The sequence below is a fragment of the Bactrocera latifrons genome, unplaced genomic scaffold (assembly GCF_001853355.1).
Source record: "Bactrocera latifrons isolate USDA-ARS-PBARC rearing strain unplaced genomic scaffold, ASM185335v1 scaffold_56, whole genome shotgun sequence".
NCBI classification, from domain to species: Eukaryota; Metazoa; Arthropoda; class Insecta; order Diptera; family Tephritidae; genus Bactrocera; species Bactrocera latifrons.
Genome location: NW_017537223.1, coordinates 97,374 through 117,826, shown reverse-complemented (window position 1 = coordinate 117,826; position 20,453 = coordinate 97,374). Strand labels below are relative to the sequence as shown.

Sequence of the window (20,453 nt, the reverse complement as noted above, 5' to 3'; positions counted from 1 at the left end):
GATATATCGTATGATGACCAATGTGGCATATAAAGACAGTGTCGAATGAAAGGAACGGGTCACCTCAACATCATCCATATTTGGTGTAAAGCCACAAAAGGATAGCAAAAAACTATGTGGATCGATATGCTCCGCATAAAGTCAGTCGGGTGGAGGAAGACTCTCTTACTCAATATATGAGACTCGTTATCTTTATAMATTTTTTGCAATTTTCACACTAGTTTTCACTTTCGTGGAAATATAGACATGATATCCTGATTTTTTTTTAAATACTTATGTACCCGAAATTCGTATACAAGCTAAAATGTTCTGGAAATCGACCATAATGACAAATATTGGGTRGTCGAAAAAGTTGTTTCTTATTCTAATAAAATGTATATTTATTCTGTTTTTTAATTTTGTATACATACTAATAAATAAAAAAAAAATTAAATTAAATTAAATAAAAATCTATTGACGAAATACGAAAAGATTTTTTCGACTACCCTATATGTATCTAGAGAAACTAGAAAATTAACTAAATACCTATACCTCAGACTTCTTTTTGTTAACAGTTAATGGAAATCACTAGACATTCAAAACTGAGAAGTTTTCATCCCTCTTCTGACATACATAAGCGGTTACAGACATAAGCGGTTTATARGCGATTTAAAATATTTAACAACTCGTGGTTAGCTATTCCTAGTAAGTTATAACTAATATGAAAATAAGTTYTGCGCTTCAAGCAACATTTATATACACCGGTTTCCCACGAAGTAATAATTAATCAGGTGGTTACCTGGGAGAGTCTGGAGTTGGGAGTAGATTAGGTTTAGCGGATTAAAGTTCTGCACTTCGGTTTTTGATGCTTACCCCTACTTTAAAAAAAAATATTAAAAAAAAAACACCGGTACATATATGCAATATTTARTTATTTTGTGATAACAGTATCATTAATAATAACTGCGGTAGTGAGTGGCCTCTGAAATCAGTTGTTACATTCCAATCGCTCCTTTTATGTTTTAATTTGCTCGTCGATTTCTAATTTGCATCATTTATCACTCATCACTTAAGTCGYCATTTTCAGACACACAACTATTTGGCCATTTTTATGAGCGCAAAATTCCATTCAAATTGTGGCATWAAACGAATTTAATTTGATATTCTTGATTGGTTTTGTATTTCATTTACGGCGTTGGCGTACAGCTACGAAATGCCAAACCACTATTTGGTAGCAATGCAATGCGTGAAATTTTACGACACTTTTAATGCGCCCTCGTCTCTTGCAATCATCAATTTGCATTTTTTACGGCACTAAAATTTGTTTTGATTAAATTTGCACAAATTCTGAAATTAAATTCTCAAATTGGAAACAATCGCGCGTTTGTTTGCGAATCAATTTTCAAATTACTTATTCGAATTTTAAAGGGAGCGATAAATACGTCGAAAATAATTTGCAGTAAATATTTGAGAAAATTTAATTTTTCATATTTATTATCAGGCAATGTTGAAGTAAACATAATTTTTATAACACATATTTCACTAAAGCTGCTTAGTGGACGCCTAAGTCGGTGTCTGGTTGGATTCCCTCAGCACACTTTTAAATGCACATATTTTTGTATATACATATATTATCTTCATAGCTCACCTATTTATTCTTTTTAATACAAAATTGTTGTCACGCTAATCACACTGAACTGCAAGTTATATGATATTTTTTGGTTTAATAATCCACAAGCGCTTACTGTCTCAATGCAGTTTGTCAGTAATGTAAATAAAGCCGATGGATTAACATTTTTTCTTTTTTTTTTGTTTAATTTGCCGGCTCAAAACAAAGCAAGTTSCCGCCAACTGAACGCCGCGCGAACCGAGCACGTTTGAATGCTAGCATTAACTGAAACTTCATTATAACTGTATTATGCGAGTTGCCGCAAATGCTCAAATAGCACTGTAGCACACAGTTAAATGTCTGTTAACATTACACTGTCTTTGCAGCATGGCTGTTATCAATAATGTTGGGCATATGTGGGTAATGTTAATGAACTTTAACTTTTTTACATTCTCTGGCACTTGATAATAAATRTACCGTAATCTTTAAAGCGCCAGCAGTTGGTTAGWTAATATTATTAATAATATMTAAAGTATGTTTCATAAAATTCATCAAAGAGGATAACTTCACGATTCTCTGCTTTTATGCTTCAATAAMAGCAGCTGTTAAAATGTAGATAAACATGATTGAACATGATAAGCAAAATAATGGAAGTAAAGTCTGGGTTATCGCAAGCAGACAACAATTAAGAATAAATAAAAACAAAATAAATTTTCAGATTCAGTTAGTTTATGTAACTTTTTCTTGATTAATAATATATAATAATAGAAGTATAATATTCAGCGAAGATTAATAATACAATAACATATTTTATGCATTACAGTCTGTTATGATTTCACTAACGTGTGCGCGACATCGGTAAATAAACATCGCATGTTATTCAACCAGAGAACATTTTATGCTTTCTGCAACGCTTTCAAAAATCTTTATCTTAAGCGAGCACGCCTTCGAACAACAGCTAAGCGGTAGATAACTGTTTAGAACAGAACAGTTGCTAGCAGAGAGCGCAGTAGTCATGTGTAATCATTTAACATAGTTTCAGGCGTAGAACAGTAGCATCCACAATTTTTCGGAGTGAACTCTCTGAATGCTGAGCGAATGAGAATTGAATCAGAGAACAAAAACATARCATTGTTATATGTTTTCTGAGTGAATGCTGTAAAGCGCGTGATATCAACAGGTGCTGCAAGAAATTGACTTAATGGGAGCGTGCAGGACTATGTTGTTGCAACAGAAATATGTAAGTAGCAAATTTATGCATATAGGTTTACTGTTATAAAGTTCAAAATTATTATGTTTGTGTGTGCCGAAAAGTAAGCGTGTGAATGGCACTTCATTTTCTTACACTGAGTTCTGTACAAATGTGTGATTATTATTTGCTCATATTCTTTTGTTAATCCATGGTCTGTTGCTGACAATTCCAAAACACTTATTAACTCTGACAATTTTATTGCTACATTTACAAAACCCGAACACCAGAGGCATGCAATTTCCAGCTTTGAGAACTTAAAATGCTTCAAGTAGAATTTCGCATTYGAAAGCTCTTATGACATAATCACACTTGCATTGTTAAATAACTAACTTTTTGTGTCTTTATTTTTATTTCGAATTCATAAGTGAAGTAAACAAGGCAGGCCTTTTGTCCTTACTTCCATGCTTGTGTGTGTATGTGTGTGTGTGCGCTCGTAGTTGAAAGCACAGAGCAAGCAGGGTAAATAAGCTTTCATGGGTTCACAAATATTTGAAGGATTAGGTAAGCGCACAAAGCGGAACCTGTCTCTTATACACATCTAGATGTGTATAAGAGACAGGTGTATGTGTGTGTGTGCGCTCGTAGTTGAAAGCACAGAGCAAGCAGGGTAAATAAGCTTTCATGGGTTCACAAATATTTGAAGGATTAGGTAAGCGCACAAAGCGGAACACTCCTTGGGATTTCAAAGGAAATGGAAAAATAGAAACTATTAGCGTGTGCAGTGAGCTACAATGGACAGCCGATCGATTACAGGACATTTAAAATCGTGTTTACATGAAGAAAAGAAGGTAAACATACACACACTCATGCGCACGCAACCAATAGAGTTGGTACTTCAAACTTTGGGGCAGAACAAATACCAACCTTTGTCCGTCCGGCTATTCAAATTTCAGCTCAATTTAGGTGCAAATATTTGAGGATGACCCGACCCACATCACCCGGTAAAAATCGCATATTTGCTGTGATTATTTTAATTTTTCTGCGGCCTTTGCCTGGGTGGGTGAGTGTACGCGCGTTCTTTACCGTTGTTTGCATAACAAATTATTTGGCTTAACTTCTGTTGTTGCTGCTGGCGGGGGGGAGAAACATATTCAAGCTGCGGCAGTTCTGGGAAGCAGCGCTGCTGTCTCACTAAATACGCTCGCACTAAGGTGATAAAGTAGCAAAAATATSTTGCACAACAACAACAATTCTGGGCGGCAAACAAACTTGCATTTGATTGAGAGTTTAAGTGCTGCTGCTGTTGCTTTTTACCGTTTCTACGCAACGATTGGCGCATGCCGCTCGTAAATTGTTGTTGCTGTTGTAGCGAAGGATATATGTGAGCAAATGTTGTTGTATGCTCATTCAGTGTTATTGACACAAGGGTAATGCACGCGCATTACTCATGCTTTGCTGCCGCCACGCCGCCACGCCRCCCCCCTCATGTCCCGCAGCAGGTACTYAAGTGCTCTCATCACCGCTGGCAATTGTTAGGTGTCACCGGCAAAGTCACTTGTTTACCTAGGCGAAGTGTTAGCATCATTACACATGCAGAATGGTTGCTCAACGGCTGCAAACTCAATACACAGACACAAGCACGCACTCAGACACCCACACATGCGCACAAGTGGATATAAATATGCATATGTATATTCCGAGTATTTCTTTTGATTGCTATTTACACAAGCTCTGCCACCAGCCACCATCCACTCGTGTTTACTTTAGAGCGGTGGAAGAGTGCGAGCAATGAAGAGCAGCATTACTGTTATTACTTGTGCACAACGSTACAACGGTTACGGCATAGGGCGTGAATATGAAGGTGCAGCCCACATTAACTGCGGAGGGGCGAGAAAGTATGCCAAATAGAGCACGTCTGGATGTATGTTAAAGCTGCAAACTGTGCTGGCATTCGATCCAATTTAGTTGGTGTTTTTCGCTCATTGACATTTTTTGGAACATTCATTTTAACCAACTCTTAACGGTTTAGTAAGGAATTTTTTATAAAACTGTTTGTGGTGTGAAACATTTTTATGCCACATATTTTATTTTTATTTGGAAATAATGTGTTAGGTTGGAGGATGGAGTCATGTGTAGAAGTTCACGCAAGTGCGAAAAGTTCTCTAAACTTTCTTTCATTTGGGAGTGAACAGAAACGACTTCCCTTTAAAGGCGTGCTAAAGTGAGAAGGCCAAACATCCCCTCCACGAGGATGAGCGCTGGGTTTGGGACCCGCCGCGTTAAAAACATTCCCAATGAAAAGTAACGTAAAGCTTCGAAAGAGAAACCTGCCTATCGATGACGACTATGGCACAGGAATTAAAGATAACGATTTAAAGGCATGCGCCTGGAATGTCCGGTCCCTTAATCGAAAAGGTGCCGCTGCCCAACTGATTGATGTCCTCGTGAAAATAAAAGCTGACATCACCGCCGTTCAAGAAATTCGATGAACGGGACAAAGRCTGATGTGCTGAACACAATGCTTGCGACAGACTGCGGCAGCACGACAGTGAACTTAAACTGGCGTTGTGAATCCGACTACATGAACGTTTGTGAGAGGGCAGCGACATAACAATGGCCGGCAATACACAAAACAACGCAGTTGCCCATTTTGCATGTACACAGTTTTGTTGTGGTCATACTAATACCTTGCACTTCAGTGAAATTTTAATATTTTGTTCAAAGTGAAATTTTTTTTGCAAAAAATATGCAACTAGGTAAATTTATTTGTTTTAAATTGTCAATTTTATTATTAATGGTATAATACAGCCATTTTATGCTCTTATTTGTAAAATAACGTCAGGTTTSTTAGAGCTTTGAATAATTTTACATTTTACAAATTAGTGGCTCTCTACCTTCTACCTTCTCCTGTCAACGCTACTGTCGTTGGCAAATATAAGAAAATTCGCGCGAAGTTAGCGCGAACGACAAGTGTCGGCCTGCAGTCGTGTAGTCGTGTTGCTGTCAAAATAACTCTGTCCATAAGAACGTGTGTATTTTAATATTTGACAGATGTCGTTTGCAGTCTGTGGCGAGCATTGTGTTCGGCAATGAGGCGAGTTCTTCAACACATCGCTGATTTGCGCCCACGCCCCTAATGAAGTGAAGGACCATGTGACCAAAGCCGGAGCCAAAATGGTTATCTGTAGTTCTAGATTCTAGCATAGAATTCACGAAGCTACCTAGCTGTCCCCGGTTGGAAATACCACCAACCAGATCGATCATGTTGTGATGGAAGACACGACTCCAGTGTTTTAGACGTGCGTACGCTCCGAGGTCCTAACAGCGACCGCGGCTTTCTACTCGACTTGCACTCCTCCTCTCTGAGAGCGCTCGTCAGCAACTCGTCGGTATGATAACAAAGTGGTGGGGACCGAAGGATTGCCGGCGGAGCTATTCAAACACGCTGGCGAAGAATCGAAAGAAGGTTTCTTTTGAAGAAAAGTCTCAATTTCGGTGTTAGTATCACGTGACCCCTTTTTAATCACTTGCTGTTTACCCAATATTGTGACGTACAACTTCAATTGTTTTTAAATAAATCGATTTAAGTTTTGACTATTAAAATACAGAAGAAAAAACACTTTACAATTATACTATTTTTTATATTTTTTTTTTCAACTTTTTCCTGTATTTTCTCTTCTCAGATTTTTAATCAAATATTTAATTTTACTCCACACAAAAACAACTTTTCTGGCTAACGTTATTAGCATCTGAAAAAGGTTAGCGGGACAATTATGCGCAAGCATTTCCAAAAAACGTGAAATTAACGAAATTCCATTTATGGCCTAACACGTATAAATTACGAAAATACAACAACAACAAACATTTGCAATGTCACAGCCAGATATGACAGATTGCAAACATACATACATATAAATACAGTCAATTTGCATGTGAAATTCAACGTTTTTTTTTCGTTGATATTATTGTTGTTTTTTTTTTAATTTTTTTTTGTGACAACCCCACGCATCAAAGAAAAATAATGTAAATTAAATTAAAGTCAAGTGTCTGTTGCAATTTCATATTTGCACAGTATATATGTACCTTCGTATGTACATATGCACTGTATGAATGTGAGTGTGTATGTGCACATATTGAACGAAATGTCGAGTGAAAGGCAGACACTTGCGCATGCAAATGTGTACTTGCCCCACAGARATTATTAAAATGTCAACATTTAAAAACGCTCGCGGGATTTTAAATGGAAAGATACCCAAACAACCTGAAGGATCTGCAGGATCTGCAGGATATGCATGCGGACAGGCAAACATTTTATGTAAATAAATACTCAGTCAGCAGACAAAGCAGAGATTGACTGAACACTCACTTGGCGCGCTGCATTTTGCTGCTGGAAATGAACACTTAGTGCCAACAACAATACGAAACTTCAAACAGTCAACTAAATTCAACAATAAAAAGGAATGAGAGCAAAAAACAGTTGAATTGGTAAAATATACATAACATGGCACATCTAAATGAAATTGGCGCTCTGTCTTCCYTTGAAGCAGTGCGATTCACCGTAGGGCGCAAAAAGTAATCACAGAATCTCGCACGCTTTAATATCGCATATAAAAACTTTTTCATTTCCCTTATGTGTTTGTGTTAGTGTGACACAGCTAGCTGAACCCATTTACTTGCCTGCTCGCCTATCAAAAAATATGATCTACGGTGCGTATGAGTAATATTTCAATCGAATGAACGCAAATTGAACATAAAAGCACACATTTATTCGCCCTCAAAGTGTTTATCCAAGTGTACATAGTAAAGTATCCAAGCTTTGYGTGCATTTAAAAGTAAGTAGCTTTATATAATATGGGAAGCCTATTGAATCTGCTTTCTCTCGTCATTCGTATGACAATTACTCAACGCAATTTTCCATATAAAATACAAAGTAAAAAGAAGTAGCTCTGAGAAATAAAGTGCGTCATCCTATCTGTCTACACCAGACGGTGTTTGTATTAAACACCAGTTACTTTTTTGGGTAYAAATCTAGACAAATTGTTATTCGCTGCAACCTCAGGCACAGCCAAGCTAGTTTSATAATCACTGACCTTTAGTTTTGGCAACTGGTTTTAGAGCGASTGTTCTACTATATTCCGCTTTTGTTAAAAAGGGGGACGGATCCCTTTCACCAATCTCTTCATAGTTTAATGAAGTATTCCTTTATATTGTTAGCGGTTATAAAGTCGCATTGSTTATTTTCTAAGTAAAAACAGAACTTGACTCTGCCACGCCAAGTATGATGAGTTTTAAAAGATCACATTGCCATAWATGAATTATCATTTCTGGAGCGAATRGTAMMRGRRRMSRAAARKKGRWYMAAWWMSRMMARKWWKKKSKRAAAARRWYSGKYSSMAARSMARGRWTKRWKSCYYMAAARGKTWWKSYKRRYWKTTKKTKGGRWTKGRAAGGTATCACGCATCTYTGATGACTCGGCAAAAMCTGGGAGAGCTTGGCKTGGAAGTTTTGATGCATRCACCATATAGTCCTGACTTTGCATCATCGGWCTACCWTTTGTTTCGGTTAATGAAGTACTCCCTAAATGGAATAACTTTGGCTTCAAGAGAAGTTTGTGAAAATTACTTGACGCAGTTTTTCGCCGAGAAACCAGAAATGTTTTACAATGATGGAATAATGTCTCTAGCGGAAAATATAYATACATACCATATTGGGTTCATTAAAGTTGATTATAAAAAAAAATATATAAGTTTGATTAGAGATACCGAAAAGCTTTTTCGACTACCCAATATTAATACCAGAATTATAATTTTCATTTACTTATTGACATGAACTTTGCTACATATGAATACTCTCTTCTACTCTTCTTCTATTACTCATTTAATCTAATTAAAAAGACTCAATGTTTCCCTTTCTTATTCTTTGTGTGTACACGTAAGTATATACTTATAGAAATGATACATATACTTGTAGTGCATCTACATATATACTTTGGATGTGAGCAAGTAAACGGTACGCATCGCTGCTCTCCACAGCCCTTATTTATTATTTGTTTACGTTTATCTGTAATTTTGCTGCTTGACGACACATTGAGAAAACATTTCAGCAAATTTGTAGCCAGAAGGTGATTGAACGTAAGGAAATCGCAAGAAAGGGCAACAATGGTGAAACGAAAATTACATAAAAGTTAAGCAAAATAAAAAATATGCCACAGGAAGTGAGTTAAAACAACCAACTGAAGGCAAAGCAAGAGTAATAAAAGAATACGACATATGAGAGCAGCATACGAGGGTGCTTGCAAAAGCGGAACGCGTGAAAAAATAGCAGCAAACCGAAAGCAAACAAATAACAATGCACGAAATAATAACACACTCGTAGATTGGAGGGAAAAATGTTCAGTTGCAATAACAGAAGAGTAAAGGAGGAAGGGGGAAAAGGAAATGTAAGTCCAGCATGGAGAGATTTTTTTTACCGTTCTTAAACTAGTTACAGGCTAACTACGAAAGGGTTATGATAGTAGTTTACTAATCAATCATTATTCGGCTGAAAGATGGAGAGCGGCCAAGAAAATAATATTTTTGTTCCCTTTTCTACTTGTGAGTCATCATAAAGTCGAGAACGGGTTATACGCACGTWAATACCGTCGATTGTATATTACAAATATTGGCTTCAGGATCCATTCATCCCTACAATATTTATACAAAAGCGWCCGTTTGTGCAGGTGGCCGTTTTGCTTACATGTCTTTCTATTTGCCTTGTCGAGAGAAACTTGAAAAACTCATATTCAGAAAAAGTTTTTCAATTTATCAAGTTCAAGAAATCCAAAATGCATGCAACAGCATGAAACCCTGAACTTCCTTGTGTGGTTTGCATATGTGTCTTTTATTGTGCGCTGGCCGACAGGAGCAGCAAGATTTTCAAAACACACGCACACACACACACATCATCGATATGCTTATCTGCTTTCACGCGTCAACTRAACTCAATTAAAATTTGTAAGTTCGCCTGAAAGTATGCAAGAGAAAGTGTACAAGAGARACTGCATTCCAGATGTGCATGGAAACAGGAAAATTTCAGCGGAAGCCCYTTTGTTTATAACTAATATTGTGCATTTTCTATGCAAGTAATGTACTCAATGCAAACACACACACACACATTCACAAAAAGCGAACGTTTTCTGGAGACAATTCCATTAAATGGATTAATGTAAATTCCCCAAGGCTACGGTTTCTCTTTCACGTCATTTATTTTGCATCAACTAAGTACACAAATACAATCACAAATACATTGAATTATGCATATGTGTGTGTGCTTGATTCATTTTCATATCAGCTTTATTTCCGATTTCCGTTTACGCCAATTAAGAGTGCCAGTCATTAGCGTCTCAGCGTCTAGTATCATCAAAAACATTTTTTTGCTTACTTCGGCGCACCGCTTCCCTCTCCCCRTTCAAGTTAATCGGAGTGACAGTAATTTCATTATCTTGGCTCATTTGCGTTTCCCCGACTCTTTAGCACGCTTGATTTCCCTTCATATCCTGTCTATACCTCACATCCTTTGTACACACCTCAATTAAAGCGAAGTCAAGCGCTGAGATTCAAATGTTTGATATGCTGACTGGTGTTGGAAGTGTTATGTGTGTATGTGTGTATGAATACTCATGTGTTAATATTTTTAACGATTTTTATTGCTCGGTAGCTCAAACAGCAAGGTAAATCTGCTTATTATGCACAGCTGGTGTGTTGTTAACAAAGTCTTCTAAAAATTTCATGATTTTGCATCGCCATGTGGAGTGATAACGATTCTACTTTGGTGACATATATGCACACCTATACATACGGTATTTCAAACGCGGATATATGGAAAATTTTAAATTTGTGTAAAAAAGAAGATTACATAAACCCGGTTGTTGCATAGTTTTTGTCGTTTGATAAGAAAAACACAATTTTATGATTGAAAATACACTTTATTATAATTATTCAATATAATCCCCTTGAACGTTAATACACTTGCTCCAACGATCCTCCAATCTGCGGATCCCATCCCTAAAGTGAGAATCCGGAATGTCTGCAAAATACGCTTCAACAGCCGCTTTGACCTCTGCATTTCATGAAAAACGCTTGCCAAGCATACATTTTTTGAGYTCTGGAMAMAAATGGAAGTCGCTGGGGGCCAAATCTGGTGAATGCGTTGGATGCTCCAACAATTCGAAAGTTGATTCATGGATTTTAGCCATCATCCTGATAAAAATGRAATTTTTTCTTCTGCAAACCGTGTCTTTTTTCRCCATTTTTTTCCTTCAGCTTGTCCAAAAGATTGCCATAACATTCAGAATTAATTATTTTACCAGTTTGCAAGTAATCCACAAACGAAATTTCTCTCGAATCCCAAAAACMTGATGACATAACCTTCTTGGCCGATTTCCGGACACGAACTCGTTTCGAAGCCGAACAACCAGGTTCACACCACTCTTTAGCCACTTGTGTTGATTCAAAAGCATGGTGATAGACCACGTACAAAGACGTACAAAGTCCATTTTACCTTTTTTAAAACGTCGAATGTGTTTATGTTCCATTGTTAGCGAATGCAGCACCCAATGTGGACACTGCTTTCTAAAACTCAAAATTTCAGTTAAATATGAGATGTATGAGTTATAATGAGATGTGTGTAGCTTCWACGAAATCTCTCTCAGTCAATCGACAATCTTCTAAAACCATATATTTCCTRTATTTTGGCTATGATTTGTGGTGATGCGCTTTTTGGACGTTCTTCACGTGGATCGTCTTTTTGTACAACCACGCTTAAATTCAGCAACCCATCTTTCTACTGCTCTAATTGTAGGTGAACAATCATTATATACTTTTAACATTCGTTCGTGAATTTMTTTTGGTTAGTGGCMACGCCCTCTCTTATAGAACGACAAAACTTATTGAACCAACGGGTATTTGCTATCCAATTCTTCAACTTTGAAAATATTTTAATAATCTCCTATGACAACGTTGAGAAGTAGTTAGAACCTTATATTCCTTATATACCTTATAATAACAACAATAGTAGGCACAAAAACAACACAACCCCCCAATATCCATTACATTTGCTAGTAAGATGGACACGTGCTYCACCACTTTATTACTGCAAATGAGTGTTCTTATTTTTAAATACTACAATTTCATAAAATTCTAATAGCAAATACCTGCGCAGTAATCTTAAGCTGTTTTATATTACAAAATCTGGCACGTTTTTCAGGCACGCAATTTCAATTTTCACGGTACATTACAAGGGCAACGTCTCAATAATTGTCCAACATTCAKCGCCACCAACAGCAATTCAGCTAATTTAAGAAGCAAAGCAAGCAAGCTCTGCGGTGTAGCACACGACATCCCTCTCGTCCCTAGTGAAGTTGGATATGCCCTAGAAGGAGGGAGAAGATGTGATGCCGATGACACCAATGATGCAAGAATGATGAGCAGCAACTTGAAGTCAACGCRTAAAGAGTAAGCAGAGAGGGAGACGAAAGGAAAGTTTAAAGGGAAATATACCCATACACACTGCTACGCAAAAGGTGGAGTATAAATGAATACAGGGTATTTGACAATAAGAAATATAATATTACATTATTTAAAATKAAATTTGCAGCACAAGCTGCTCGCAAGCCATTATTGTCTAAAGTGCTGATTTATAAGGCGCAGCAATCGCAGAGACGGTGTCTATAATGCAAAACAAGTGTATCATCATATCACCCACTTCAAAAGGGGCGCAGTATGTTACTCCACTAAACGTAACACGTATGAACATCTTGTGTTTCTGAATTATTTGATCTTTGTTCACTACACAAATTTAATCTATAGGGAAATAGGCATAGTAGGCGTCATGTGGAATGYTTCTCGACAAAAACGGAAGACAATTTGAAACTTATAGAATTGTGAAAATGTCGAATATTCCTGAGTCCTCATTTAAGCATCAGTGTTGCGTCGAAGAATCACATTCCTTATTACATAACCACCCTCATGGCGATCGTCTAGCCTAAAGGTCCGAATTTCGAACGTTTTTGACAATTGATAAAAAAAAAGCTTTGTCATTAATGTAATTTTTTATGATTYCCAAAARCAGGATTTCATTGGGTTGTGCGTYYTTGAAGTAGAGGGGAAAAAAGGCTGTGTCCTCTTCGTCATGATGGTTACTTAAAAATAAAGGTCGATTTTTTACTTTATCGAATTTTTTAAAAAATTATTTATTTCATTGCCATTACCGAAATGCCTTGTGACACGGTGCATTGTCCTGATGAACAAGGATTTTTTTCTCTGGTCCAAACGGTTGCGAAGTCATTTCGAAACCGAACAACCACGTTCCCACCACTCTTTAGTCTTTTCTTTTCATTCAAGATCATGGTAATGGACCCAGGTCTGACCATAGTGATGAATCGACGATTGTGCGTCCACTTTATCCTTTTTAAAACGCTCCAAATGTTGCTGACGAASTCGCAATCGAATGTGTTTTTGAACCCATGTTGGCGAATGCGGCACCCATTGTGCACACAGCTTTCTAAAACCCAAAATTTCGCTTAAAATATGGCTCCTACTACCTAATGAGATATGCAGAGCCCCAGTGTATCGACGATMTTTCAAAACARTATTCTGTATTTTGGCTATGATTTCTGGTGTTGATGCGCTTTTGRACGTCCTTCACCATCAATAAATAGACTSACTGATTAGAACTTGRACTATTGTGTATTTATCTTAATCAYGTCGTTAATTATCTCATTCATTATTTAGCAAACATGCCCGCCGTGTGTGAACGCCTACATGTATGCCAGATCCAGCAGACGTTTCTAGGTTACAGCTGTCGCGTCCCACGTCTCGCGCCTTCACTAAGCTGCAATTAAATTAGCATACCTGTATTAATAAACGGCTGATAATGAAGATTAACAACTGAAATTTTTGAAAATCAGGATAGTAGAAACTTTATCTGCAAAGMAAGAACTAAAAAACTTTCATATAAAGGTCGCAAAATTTAATCTCTCTCAGAGTGCAAGAAGTAAAATTGTTTAAAGTATTCTCCCAGCATCAATAATCCARTACATAAAATATGGGTTTGTTTCATTTCTAATTACGAAAATCATCCGRGTATTTCAAGCGTCAACACCACCGATTGGCTGTCATTGCGAGTAGGCGATTGAAAAGCAATTAAAATGTGAACAGYGYTTCGCCCACCGCGTCAACGGAAAKGAGAAGGCCAACGGCGACTAACATTTCGATGGCAAGCAATTGCGGAATGCCGCCTGAATATATAGGGCAATGCACCAGGCAACGGACACGGGTCATTTAATATTTCAGTTCAGGCTTTGATGGTCATTGAATGAAACAACAACATTACCATAACAAATAACCTAAGCGCAGAGGCGGTGGTGTTGCGGAGTTAGTATATAAGTATGTATGTATGTACATACATATGTATCAAATAGAGCTTCGGTTGAGGAACGTTGCGTGCCGAAATACAGCTTGTGGTCGCGAATCGCATATATCGGCCAGCTTTGAATTTGTTCCAAAATGTATTTTGTAGCTGTAACAATGACATACAAACACAGGTATTAAAGCATCTGCATAAAACCGCGCTCAAGGTCGCTTTGTCAACAATAAAATTTTACCAAACATTTATAATTGTTTGGAACAATTAGAATAGAATATTATTTATAATAAAGTATAACAATTAACTCTGTACTTCCCATTGTAGCATATTGCATGAGCCTAGGGTGGCCCAAAATATACCGTAAATAACACAAAATATGGCCAAATCACAATAAAAATAAATTTTGTAAATTTTCGAATTTTCCAATATAGCTTTTCTAAACTTTCAAATAACCTAAAGCTTCTCCACTTTTATAATTTTTAAGTGGTTCTATCCTGGCATTAGTTGAACAGCACTCTGATTTTTATTAGCAGCAGAAAAGCAATTTTTACTAGTGCACTTTGAGAAATACTAAAACTAGTATTCTACTAAACAGTATTTAAATTTTATTTAATTTGAAAAGTTTTCAACAGCAGCGCATTTCCCATAAAATATTAAATAATAAAAAAGTGTACATTTTTCAAATTAAGGCACAACCTAATGTTTCACATGTTAATCAAATCAAAATATATATCTGTGTGCAACTCAAGGGAATTTCCATTTTCGATTACTCATTGGGATCTGCGAAAATTTTTGTTATATAAAGCAATCGAGGAAAATCAAAATTTAGTTTTTACTTCAACAGAAGTGGAAAGCGTTCTGCGTGTGGGACACAAATAAGAGTGCTTTAAAAATTACAAACATGGCATTTGCTTACTTTTTAACTTTGCTCACAGCTGGTTTATTTGTAAGTTAAATTCAAATTATTTCTGCAGTGTAATGTTGGTGGATTAATCCGTTTACCTTTGAAGAAAGTTTCAACTAAAATTGTGAAAAAAAATGCTTTAATATTTACTGGAGAAATTTTAACATACAGRGTTTGTCCGGAAGTAATAGGACTGATTTTCTTCCGCCGCGACTGTACTTCGGAGTACCAGGAGCACGACAAACATTTTCGCGCGATTAAATTCTGARTGAAACTCGGTAAATCTGGCACTGAGAYATTTGATATGATCAAGCACGTTTAGTCAGATGTTTCCTTAGCAGTAAGTGGTGGGCGAAGAGGTCGTTGATGAATGAGCAAATCCAAGGTGATAACGATGCATTGTCCACCATGATTTTGTTCTTCCTGGCCAAACCGTCAACGCCAAGCTTTACGTGGAAGTCCTCAAGAAACTCAAATGAAGGATTAATTGGGTCCGACAAGACATCGCAGCCGATTGGAAGTTGCACCACGACAACGCCCCGGCTTACATCGCCTTTCTCGTGAACAGCTACCTAACCAAGGTCGACATTCCAACGCTTMCGCAACCACTCTACAGCCCAAATGTGGACTCTCCGAACTTTTTTTGTTCCCTTGAAAGGCACGTATTTTGAGACGACAGAGAGAATCCAAGCAGCATACAGCTCGGCTCTCAAGGCTGTTCCTTCAATGCTTGGTTCAATAACATTTTTTTAATCCTCACAGTCCTATTACTTTTCGGACAAACGCCTACACTTTCAACTCTGAAATTTTTTCCCTAACTCTAGGCTTCAATAACTAATAAGTTCTATGGAAGCTCTTCTTCAGAAAAGATAAATGTYCGCGTGCATTCCGAATTTGGAGCAGACTTTCCCTTCATTAGAGCGAGGCAAACGAGAGCATATTTTGGATGGAGCTAGAATAGTRGTAGCTAGATTACTGCAGTATTTCTCGTGTTTTTAAATTTTGCGTTTTTTTAATTAAGACATGATTGCATCGTGCTTTCATGTGCAGAATATTGAAAAATCACCAATAAAAATGGAGTACTTAATTTAATTACTCTTATCAAACGGTCCCTCCAAAACTGAACCTTTTAAAAATTTCTCGCACTCCTTTATTTTCAGGCTCACACCCATGCGGCCGCCTTCAATTGCTCGGAACCACCAAATCTGGGCCACTTTGTAAGTAGTTCGACCGCGGTGACCTGGCTTGAGCAGAAAATCCTTTGAATTCGATTGCATAACCGAACGTTTGGTGTTTTTCAGGATGTGCACAGTTGCTGCCGGATGCCAGAAGTCGACTTGGGCGAAACGCCAGCAAAATGCGCCGCCCATATAAAAACGCTCAACGCACAAGCGAGAAATATGATGAACGGCATGGGCGGCATGGGCGGCATGGGCGGCAGCAAAAACAACAGCAATAGCAATATGAATAATCCAGCAGCGGAATTTCCAGCTTACGCACACATTGTGAGTTCCTTGAGACAAACACACACGCACAAACAGACTCGACCGCGAGCCGAGTGACATTGCTCGCCCACAATGGCACTTATCTTCTTTTGAGTCAAGTGCTCATTGAGAGTGAATTTGAATTTGAAATGKTTATCTTGTTGTTGTTGCAGTGCTATCCGGATTGTATTTACCGTGAGACAGGCGCCCTGGTCGAAAACGAATTTAATATGGAGAACGTCAAAAAATTCCTCAACAAAAACGTGAACAAACGCGACAAGGATATTATACCGCAGATTGCGCGCTCCTTCCAGAGTTGCCTGGACTACAGTACGTATCGCACGCACACAAGCAAAAGCGAAAGCAAATATGCTAAAAGCACACACACACACACACACACACACATGCGCACAGACATTAAGTCAAATACAAATGAAACTGAATCAAAGCCGGAAAAGAAGAAGAAATATACTCGATCAGATGGCAAATGTCAGGACAAATTCAACGGAAGTCGATTTTAATATTTGATTTTTCACTATGACATTATTGGCGATATTTKCACTTATTTGCATAAATGCACATATACACACACATTAGCACACTCATCCAAGTCGAAGAAAGACGAGCCTTTACTGCCCACTTCTCGCTTCAAGTAACTTTTCTCATTACACACATTCCTTTGTTACCGTCACCTCGCCGTGCTCTTCATCTCTCTCTTCTTTTTCTCGTTGTTTGGTTACCTAACAGTCAAAGGTCACATGGCGGCGRTGGGCATTATGGCGTACGCCAAACTGCCGATGGGCTGCTCACCTTTAGCCAGCATGATGTACAGTTGTGTAAACGCGGAGACCTTCCTGCACTGCCCCGCCAAGATGTGGAAGAACGAGGAGCCCTGCAATGTGGTGAAGAGCTTTGCGGCCCAGTGTAATCCATTGCCGCACGTGCCACTGCCAATTGGATAAAGCATCGCAKTCGAGTGGCGGAGCCGCGTGCTGTGCGGTGAGCGGCGAGCGGCGAAAGAACTTTATGAAATTATAAATTTAGATTTACAATAACTTTTTATTACGTACGAGTTTTGCCTTTAGGCATTTTTCGGCTTTGTCTTAGCATTCGTGCCTCGGTGCTTAGACACTTGTTGCGCTCGGTGCTTAGACACTTGTTCGTTGCAATAAATTTAATGGCTAAATATACTATAAGTGAAATTATTTTGAATTTAAGGGAGACACGGGTTTCACGGCTTCAAAAAAACTGTATGCCTTGTTTAAGTTTATAATATCTCTGGAATATTGTTCGAAATGCTCAAGTTGACTCGAGTAATAGTTTTAGAGATACAGCCTTGAAAATTTACGCGCTCGAGGTCAGCTTTTTTCAGTAATTTTTAAACACGTTTTTCTCGAAAGTGTATTTTCAAATTGGTTGTCAAGACCTCTCGCGAACTACTCAACCAWTGATAAATCAGGTCTTCAGGATATAATTCACAAGCTCTTGAACGAAGATTTACATAACTGTCTAAAAACGTTTGCCAAAAATACAGTTTTCACCTTTTGTTTTGTCCTTCTTCCAATACCTTGTTTATGRTCTTAATTCAAAGAATTATTATTTTTTTATTTCATATGATCCTGTTTTTCCTCTTTTTTTCCGAGCGCCTGTTGGAAATTACRACGTAACGGTCAAGGTTTGAATACTTTCCTTTGAAGATGTCACAAAATCATTTTACAAAGATTTGTGTCTTTGGAATAATAAAAAGTATAAATATTGAGTAGTCGAAAAAGCCTTTTCATATTTSTAAACAAAMTTCAACTTATTTTTTTTATATTCATCAAGAACTTTGATCRGCCAAATATGTACCATTTTTGTCGACCACTTTTTGCCATTTTTCCGCTGGAGACATTCCATCACTATAAAACTGTCTCATCGAAAAACTGCGACAAGTAATTTTCACAGGCTTCTCTTGAAGCCAACTTCACTCCATTAAGGGAGTTCTGCAATCACCGATGATGCAAGGTCAGGGTTATATGATGGATGCATCAAAACTTCCCAGCCAAGTCATCAAAGATGTGGGTGGTACATCATTGTCCTAATGGAACACGAAGCCTTTCTGTTGATCAGTTCTTTCCGTTTTTTTCGATTGCTTGCTTCAAACTCATCAGATGTTGGCAGTAAAATGTAGCATCAATCGTTCGATCGGGCTRKTGCAGCTCATAGTGGATGATTCCTTTGCAATCCCAMMAAACACTCAGCATAGCCTTTCGAKGCGTCAATCYTGGCTTTCACCACCTTTGRWCCAWGATCTTTTTCRCCTATTATTGTTGTTGTGCTTGATCCACTTTTCTCCYGTTACYATTCGCTTCAGAWACTGGTTCGATTTCAATTCGTTTGAGTAAGGAATMGCAAATGTTAATTGGGTTCAATAAATTTTTCACAGACAATTCATGTGGTAYTCAAACATCGAGCTTCTTTTTGTAGCCAGCCTTTTCTAAATGGCTCAAAAGCGTTTGATGTTGAATGTTGAGTTCCTTAGTGGTGTCATGGGTGCTTATGTGACGGTCCTGGTCAATCTTTTCCATAATTTCATCGACTTTTTCAACGATTATTGTGCTACACGAACTGACACMMATAATATAATATTGCCACAATATACAACGGAATGTTATAAACTGGTCAAGAAAAGTATAAACTGACAAAAGTCCTAAAAATTTATTGTTTAATTAAGCTAAGAGCCTCATAGAATTGAAATCGGAAAGTTGCTCTCCAAGCTAGGTAAATCAAATTTAGGCACATTTTATGAGCAGATCTACTGAAAGAACAAATGTAATGGGAGTTCCACCGAACCATAACATTATAAACATATAAAACCGTTGAAATTTTTTAATGTTAAACCGTTTAAATTTTTTGGAGCTTTATATGTTTGGTAATTTCGTTATGAACACGACGATGCTATCATTACCGTTTTAATGGAGCGTAGCTAATCACGCCTAAACGGACACTATTGCACATACCTATGTTTCTGGATTGTATGGAAAATATTATGGAAGGCATTTACATATTAGTCGCGATTATATTATAACCTCACGGATTTGTGTGAATTATGGTGACAGCAGTATCAATGAATTTAAAAAATATTCTGATGATTTGGTTAATGATTGCAGCAACCGAAGCCAGATTTGARGACTTCGTAGTTAAAGATCGGGTGTGTAACGGTCCCCGTACACATAATAATATCACTCTTAATATAATCTTTAACTTGTCTTAAATGTGTATTACTTTCCGACTTCTAGAATGATTTGACCCGGTTGGGCTATGACGATGACATCGCCGATGAGGATTATGAGCTTGATGAAGCTTTGTTTTCTAATATAGAATTTTTGCAGCAATTATCCGAAATCGATCCAAACATTATGGATATGTTAAGTGGCGCTTCATTGGAGGATATGCCACCGGGTTTGCTCCGGAAACTACAACAATATTACACAATGATGGRCTCATCCATGTGCATGGACGACGATGATATGTGGCAGACTGGAGAATTTCGGAACTCCTACGATATAAATGGCTTCGTTGATACACTACAACTTGAATAAACTTACACACATTTTAAGGTGCGAATATCACTMTTCCAATACATACATGTTTCATAAGCTACTTACGCCCAAAAAGCAGTTTGATTTCATCAATCCACCACCCAAAAATCTAACTGAATATTTCCTAAAGTGAGCTAAGCAATAAATTCGTTTGGAGGAAGTACCAATATCTATAACAAATGGGTTTGAACATGGTTTATAACAGTGTTTAAGAGATCAATAGAGAGTTCATTAAATCGCSTCGCTATAATTGAAAAGAACTTTGGCCGATACTACCTTCATAAAAGAACTAAAACAAAAG

At 37.5% G+C, this 20,453-nt stretch overlaps 2 protein-coding genes across 5 annotated transcripts in view; one reads left to right on the top strand and one right to left on the bottom strand.

Annotated features, from left to right (window-relative positions):
- Positions 1 to 1,853, bottom strand: part of LOC108974479 (diuretic hormone receptor) — a 34,927-nt gene extending 33,074 nt beyond the window's left edge. For all 4 annotated transcript variants that reach the window (XM_018942337.1, XM_018942333.1, XM_018942334.1 and 1 more), the window contains exon 1: positions 1,628 to 1,853. The gene's annotated coding sequence lies outside the window, so the exon portion shown is untranslated. The remainder of the gene's footprint in view (positions 1 to 1,627) is intronic.
- Positions 1,854 to 15,048: 13,195 nt separating this feature from the next.
- Positions 15,049 to 17,676, top strand: LOC108974496. The gene is made up of 5 exons (XM_018942357.1): positions 15,049 to 15,129; positions 16,248 to 16,304; positions 16,389 to 16,592; positions 16,745 to 16,901; positions 17,319 to 17,676. The coding sequence occupies exons 1-5, from the start codon at positions 15,085 to 15,087 to the stop codon at positions 17,531 to 17,533; spliced, it is 678 nt and encodes a 225-aa protein (XP_018797902.1). The 5' UTR covers positions 15,049 to 15,084; the 3' UTR covers positions 17,534 to 17,676.
- Positions 17,677 to 20,453: the final 2,777 nt, after the last annotated feature.